The sequence below is a fragment of the Dendroctonus ponderosae genome, unplaced genomic scaffold, assembly GCF_020466585.1.
Source record: "Dendroctonus ponderosae isolate FM_Combo_2020 unplaced genomic scaffold, Dpon_F_20191213v2 Dpon_F_20191213_1, whole genome shotgun sequence".
Taxonomy (NCBI): domain Eukaryota; kingdom Metazoa; phylum Arthropoda; class Insecta; order Coleoptera; family Curculionidae; genus Dendroctonus; species Dendroctonus ponderosae.
The window spans coordinates 35,707,336-35,715,355 of record NW_026017110.1 but is presented as its reverse complement, the minus strand read 5'-3'; the positions used below and the strand labels follow the sequence as shown (position 1 = coordinate 35,715,355).

At 35.1% G+C, this 8,020-nt stretch overlaps 1 protein-coding gene across 1 annotated transcript in view; it reads left to right on the top strand.

The window, feature by feature from the left end:
• The window catches only part of LOC109536769 (neuronal growth regulator 1), a 65,651-nt gene that overhangs the window by 8,077 nt on the left and 49,554 nt on the right, over positions 1–8,020 (top strand). The window contains exon 3 of the mRNA XM_048665359.1: positions 3,637–3,844. Within this exon, the coding sequence (XP_048521316.1) occupies positions 3,637–3,844 (208 nt within the window). The remainder of the gene's footprint in view (positions 1–3,636; positions 3,845–8,020) is intronic.

Genomic DNA, 8,020 nt, shown 5'->3' with positions numbered 1-8,020 from the left:
TGTAACTATCTGTTAATGACAAAAAACATCATTGCCGCTGTGCCTTTTCATCAAAAAATTGTAGAAGAGAACTTTTTTGATATCAAAAATTTTCGCAATTTGAAGCAAAGATCGTAATTTTTCTTTTTGAATGCTCACAATTCTTGCTGAACAATTTCAAAATAGTGCTTAATAACGAAGTTGAAATTCCATCTTCAACTGCTAATATCTTCTAGAAATTTTCGAAAAAAAAATTTCAATATTTTTCTCGTACTACCCCAGGGAGCCTCTACCACCCCTTAAAAGGAATGACGCCAATTTTGAATCACCCTGTATATGAAGTTATAAGACTGTTATCATCAAACAAATGCCTTAAGTGTCATTTTTATCGAAACAAGGGTGATACTATTGGTTCTGCATCAGAATAAATTCCATAAATGGTCGTAAAGATTAATTCAATACATTGGTTATGAATTTTATTTCTGACGGAATGGTAATTATCTCGGGCGCGAGTTAGAGCAAAGGCTAATATTTTGCGGCTAGCAAGTAAGACTTTGAACGCTTAATGGATAACACAAAATTAGGCACACTCAAATTCAACTGATGTATTTAGATGTATAAGAAAACGTAATTAACAATTTTATAACGGAAGAACGATTACGGAATAACGATTCGAATGAACAAAAAATTAGAGTGATTCTAAAAGTTAAGTCTTCAGTAAATCTAATTTAGCAAATAATTCAATGTGTTTGACTAATAACAATTTATGGCATTATAAAAGGAAATAAATTTGAGCAGGGTGTAACTCTCGGATATTTCTGGTAACACCCTTATCCTATGGATATCTTAACTTCAATCAAGCCTAGATGGTGAAGGGCGAAAGACCCTGAGGGGGACGAGCTGGAGTGATCACTTCATAAATAAACTAATATTTTAATAAAAAACTAAAATTTTAAATCCATGATAAAAAAACAAAACGCTTTTGCTTGACAACAACTTGAAAACGCACACCGATGTCCAAAACAAATTCAAAGGTTTACAGCAAAATATTTGCACGTAACACATTGTCAGGTGGAAAACTGTGTAAAACAAGATGTATTTCAGGGGCACGGTTTATTTTACAACATCAGAAGCGGTTTCTGTCAAAATAACGGCAAATTCGATCTTTGTTTGAATAAAATACATTTAAGGTCTTACATTTTCTAATAATTTATAACGAAGTGCAAGTGGACACTTGGATGTATTTCAGAAGTGTTTTCAGGAAACGATGGACATGTATTTGTGGTTAATGTGAAAACCGCACAAGGAATTTACGAACGAGCTGTCTCAGAAATTTGCCCTCTTCCATTGGCAGTACTAGACGATCAACAGTTCTGAACAGCCGTTCAAGGGGGGAGAATGTTAAGAAGGGAACATGCCGGCAACACCGGGCCTCCAGCCGAGGACAAAAAAGACATAATCTGCGCACAGATAATTAGAATTACTGTTATTGAACCGCCATCAGTGAGATAATATACAGGCCACATTCCAGATTAACCGATTTTTTGATTATAAGAAGAAAAGTGAATAACTCAAACCCAAAATAATTGATCTTTTGAGGTGCTTTTGATTTTGACACGAATTTTTGTTTGCAAATATGTTGGAGGGAGTATGAGGCGTCCTGCTTATTGAGGTTACTTTTGTCTGCTCGATTTTAATCTTTGCATTATGCAGGGTATTATATTGCAAACTCCTCACCCTTAATATCTTTCTCGCAGTTGAAGATGTGAAAAATCGGAAAGGCCCGTCAATTTTATTTGCTATTGGGACACTATATGAATATTTTAGCCTCCTTGCTTTGACCCCCTAGGACGGGTAGATGTCAGAATTAGAATAATACATGGGAAGAGGGGTCAAGTGGCACATTCGTTGTAAAGGGAGTTCAATTATCTTTACATCAGTAACTACTTTATTGTTTTTTGTGCAGAGGTTTCCGAGTAATCGCCTTTCACAGTTGTGGAAACAATTAAACTTGCGTGCATCCAGATATTGGTTTTCAGGTTAGCGTTTACACAAAAGCAATTGTATTTGGTATTCTTGTAAAACAAATGATTAGAAGAGTATGTTACACTAGTAAATTTTAAATTTTTTACAAATCGGCTGTTAGAGAATGGATAACATATTTCCAGAATAGAACGGAAATGACATTGTCCTATTCGCTATCTTTCCCGCAGTAACATTAAAATTTATTGTAGCCGGTGGTTTTGCTGTGTCAAATAAGGATGCACAATATTAATATCTGAACGATTTCAGCTTTTTCGATTCAATTTTCTTATCTACACAGCAACTGTATACAACAGAATACGTTTTCTTATTTTTATATCAATTTCAGAATGACAATATTTTTGCACGATTCTTTAGTTTAGTATTCTTTAGATAAATTTCATTCAATTTCAGTTATGATATAAACAGAATGATTCTAATTAAAATCATTAATGATTTTAAATGCTGTTTGGGGTTTACATCTCCAGTCTACGACTCTGCCACCGTCCCAAGCGCCTCTACGAGATCCCACCCCCCATCGCAGCCTAGCGTCTCAATTATACCCGTTGGTGGATTGTGTAGCTGATTTGCAGGGTGTTTGGTCTATATCTTCAGTCCCACTGCAATCTGTTCTGTTGTCTCTACATATGGTTTAGTTTTTTCCAGCAGCCTTAGTTATTAAATTTTAGCCGTGTTCTAGTAATGGTCTGCACATCGCTTTAGATATTGTTGGTGTTGTAACTACTGATGGCCCGTGGTCTTAAATCTAAGAGGGCGCAAGTATTTTTCTCACTTGGGCACTACGGTTATGGTAATATGAGTAATTTGTTATTCCTAAGTGCTGTATATTGTCGATGAATTGAATTATTTAGTATCTAATAATTGTTGGTTGGCAAGTCTGCATTAATTTTTGGATGCATTTGGTGTTAGTCTGCATTTGTAGGACTATGCTATTATTTTGTCTGTTAGAGTCTGGACTCTGTCTATTACTTGACTAATGGTTTTAACGTAAGCGTTAATTTGAATATAGTAACACTTTTGTTAAGCATTTCACAATTTGACTCAACTCCTTTATTTTACTGGACATGATGATAATAATAAGTTTTTTTTTAAATTCTAAGTAATTATTTATGAAATCCTATTAACCTATTTTCCGCGTTCCTTCTTTAAAGTGAATCTTACCACGTAAAAGCTCTTTTTAATTTATCGTTTAAATATCTGTTTCCAGCGGCAATTTTAGAAACCCAAAAATGATTTGAAACAGTTCCTCTTGGTTAGCTTTCTTATTGTTTTTTCAAGATTGAATGATTAATAGCTTCTAATACAATCGACGGCCTCATTTAGTTTTTAGTTAGCTTTCTTTTACACCATAAAAACTTTGTCAGCTTCAAAAAGCTACATTTTAACGTATTTTTTTTATTTATTATTAGTTATTAATTTAATTTGCTACTAGAAATACTTTTTTGAATAACCACATAATTTTTAAGTATTAATTGAAAGTTCTAGAGCAACTCAATCTGTGGAATTGAGATTAATTCTTACGGTACGTGTCTAAATATATCATGTCTTTTGCCTAGCAAATTAATCTACATAGTCACTGTTAGATGCATTAATTTTCAAAGTTTTTTTTTTCAGGTTGCTTGGCTAAGGGTAGATACGCAAACGATTCTCACTATTCACAGTCATGTAATCACGAAGAATCATCGCATTGCGGTCACTCATACGGAACATCGAAATTGGTATTTGCACATTCGAGATATCAAGGAAACTGACATGGGTTGGTACATGTGTCAGATCAACACCGATCCCATGAAAAGCCAAATGGGATTCCTGAATGTCGTCGGTGAGGAAAAAATATATTGCTTTTACAGATAGATGCAAAACTTTTATGATCATTGTACCCTGGGTATTTTTTCCAAGCATTGTTGTCGATATTTTGTTATTGAGAAGCAGGCCTAAAGCGAAACAGCAGTTTGATCTATATAAAGAAATAGCCAGTAAATAAAGACAAAATTTCAAGATTATTATTTGTGCTTTAGAATGCTATTGAACTTAAAACAGGGTTATTTAAATATCTCACATAACATCGAATCCTTTTCATGAACTCTTGTCCAAGAAAACGCTGAAATAACTCGCTGAGAAATAATAACGCTGAAATACTCATCCTTTAATTACAATCCCATCCGCCCTGCAGCAATTATGAAATTACCAGCAAAAAAAATCGCATAGTTTTATATATGAAAATCAGAAAGCTAAACAATTTCAAATAATTTACCACAGTATAAATAAAAAACTGCTTTTAATTCATCAAGTTCAAAAATCGTTTTTTACACTGATTGTTAGTTCTTCTGTGTCATTGCTGATTAAGGCAATGTCGTCCGCGAATCGGAGGTGCTTAGGATACCGGCTGTCCATGCTAATGGTTTTTGTTTCCCAGTTCAGATCCATGAAGATCTTCCATAGCGGGTAAAAAGTTTAGGCGAAATTGTGACTCCTTGTCCCACTCCTCTTTTCATAGGTATTTTATCTGTCATGAGATCTTCTGCAATTTGACCTGGAGGGTAGCATTGTCGTATATATATTTTAAGAGGTTTGGGTACTGCGGTCTATTCTGACTTGATTCATTATATTGAACATATCCCACAGCTCGAGAGAGTCGAAGGCTTTGTCATAGTTTACGAAAGCTCGTTATATTCGTTACAATTTTCTAATTATTGGCGCTCACGGTTTGAATATGTTCTACAGTACTACTGTATCCTTTGCGAAATCCAGCTTGCCCGGGGGTTAGTAGTTGTCACATTTATTCATGGGTCCATTAGTAACGATTTTGGTTTATATGTTGAGTAAACTTTTTAAGGATGTTTTAGTAAATTTAGAGATCGATAGTTGTTGATTTTCAATTTGTCTCTTTTTTGCATAATAGGACAACAGCGGAGTTTTTCCAAGTTTCGGGCACATTGACTTCAGAGAGAGATTTATTTAGCTACATTTTGGTTCATTATAGTGGGGCTACACCTCCTAGAATTATCATCTCTGTAGTGATTCCGATCGCACCGGATGCCCGTCCGTTCTTGAGTTGGAATAGGGCGTGTTTTATTTCGTATGTGGTTATATCCGCAATTTATCATTATGTTGATATTATCATAATATCTGTTTTGTGGTTGTAGATTGTTGGAGGAGTATAGTTTACCGTAAAAATATTGGAAGATTTAAGAAATCTCAGTCTTCTCTTCTTCCAGATTGCCGTCTGTGTTCATCAGTTTATGTATCCTGATTTTCTTTTTTGTCTTGTCGTTTCTTAAGCATTTAATGTTCTTGTTGTTTTCAATCGTTGACCGTTTAAGTTTTGCGTTATAGCTGCTTATGTTGTCCCTAATCTCTTTACTGATGTTTTTGATCCGCCCCGGATAATTTATTGATTTTTGATTGTTAGTAGTGATTACTAAGTATGGGGCTTTCTTAAATGCAGTGGATTGAAGAATGCTATGCGAAAATAGAAAACGTAATATGGGCCTGCAATGAATGAACATTTCTTAAATAATAAGCGAGATCTTAGATATAGTAATGATACTAGTAAGCGTTTCCTATTGATATTCTTAAAAAACTTAAGTTATCATACCATCGTGCGCTGTTTACGAATTTCATGCGATTAGCTAAGATTGAAGCTTTGATAAAGAATGACGCAGCAGAATGTACATAATATTATCATCTCTAATGCAGCTAAATGTTATTTAATTGTCTATTATACAGTCATCATTAGCTATTTGACCCACTGACAATCCACATATTACACACGTCGGACAAACATAAAGTGTAGCCAAAGTCACTGTGTTGGCAATTAATAACAGAATTTTGGACCATATTTCCTTGACAAACATCTCACTACTCATCGGTGAACTTCGATTTGTTCTCATTTTTGCTCTTAACTCAGAACTGATTTAGCAGCAAATTTTCCGACCGAAAATAATCAGGAATATCAACTCCATCAAAAGTGTAGTATCAGAAGGATGATGTTATGCCACATTCTACATAATTCCGAAATCTGTGTGGGTATCGAATATAGCATAAGAATTGAAATAAATAAAATTCTTGTCGAAAATGTTGGTAGTGCACTAGATATATGTTCATAGGTCAGGTGGAAGGTAAGGAAAATTTCCAAAATTTACTGTATTCTTGTCCTTCCTCTTGCAATTGGGATACCCCTTGTGTATATCTGTTTGGCGGTCTACCAGGTGGTCGGGACGTTTTGAGATTTGTGCACGTGCATATCTTGCTTTTCGGTCCAGGTTAGTGTTCGCGAGATGTTTCTCACAGTATCGGTTTCGTGCTCCCACCTACCTTACTATGTCCTGCACCTCAAGTTTCTCTCTTATAATAGGGTGCCACATTCTGCCTTCCAGAATTACTCCTCGTATTACTCTTGGTGCTTTCACTTCCGTTGTTCTGTGTATTGATTTTGTATTTAATGTTTCTGCTGATGTTTCTCGGGAGTAGGGTACTATGGTTCTGACGCATCTTTAGTAGATGAAAACTTTGCTTTGCATTGACATGAATTTCCTTCTCCTTATCACATCTCTTAGGCACACGGGTGTTCGCGCCGCCTTGTTTCTTTGTGCACTTGCTTCTTCTGGTAGTTTTCTATCCTTTAATATTTAAATTGTGATACTTCCTCGATAGTTCGGTTTGTTTGCCACCAGCTCACATGGTATCAGTTCTATCGCGGTCACAATTGACTGCGTTTTTCCTATTAATATCTGGATATTGAGATTATTCGCTGTTATTTCTAACTTGTGCAGGAGTTGCTGTAGATCGTCCTCGCTGCCCTGCCATCAATACTAAATACTAAGTCGTCCGCATACCACAGGATTTCCACGGTTCACTGACCTATTCTGTATCCGATATTTAGTAGTTCTATGTTATTTATTATCTGGTCAATAATAATAGGCTGTTTCCCTGTCTGATTCCGATATTAATTCTTACGTTCTCACAGAGACCGTCCTCTGTTTTGATTCTGAATTGTATGTTACTAATCTTCAATATCCTTCTTTTATGTTGTTGTCCCTCAGGGCAGTTTTTACATCAGTCAGACGGACTTTATCGAATGCCCCCTTTACATCGACAAAGCGTACGAATAGGGATTTCTTAAACTCTATAGATTTTTCCACCAATTAGCGTGGTATGAAAACCACATCTATTGTCCTTGTTGCTCTTTGCTTATACTGAATCGGTCGCTAATTTCTGCGTCAGTATTTTGGATAGCTGTTTAGCCATTGAGTTCAACCGCGTTATGTCCTCATGAACTAAAAAATAAACAATATTATAATACATATTGAGTACAATATTACACCTGCCTCGGTTAACAAGCTCTGGCCATTGTTATATGGTGGAAATGCACTAAATAATTGATGAAGGCTTAAATACAGCCGAAACATTGGCCCAAAGAAAATAGTCGTTTTTTTGCCACTATCTATTGACCGATCAATCTAATATTAAGAAAGCAACACCTATCACTAATTACTTTCACGGTCAGCAAGAAACTTCAACAAGGATTCATAGTCTCTTAAAGCATATATAAGCTTAAAGGTACATATCACCTGTAAAATTTCCTTCAATTAATAAAGAAATAATAATGGCATTTGCAAAAATACCAACCCATAACATCTACTTACTGTGGATATTTCTGTTTGTTGACATTAACTATTTGGAAAAAACGAACTTTTATCGCTTAAACTGATATTTGGACTAGTGAGTTCGAAAACAGACTTTATTATTGTTTATAGGAGAATGAACAACAGTTTGAACAACTTATAAGATAGGACGTAGATCCCATAGACTAAATAGCTATCGAAACGTCAAGGTAATTTTCCAAATTAATTTCTTTACTAATTAGAATTTTCTCTTACAGCTTGAGCCTAAGTGTGTAGCAGGATACCCGCTAGGTGATAGTTCTTGATTACTTTTTGATAAATAATTCGTTCTTATTGCGAAATAAGAGCACTATTTATCAATCTGTAATAAA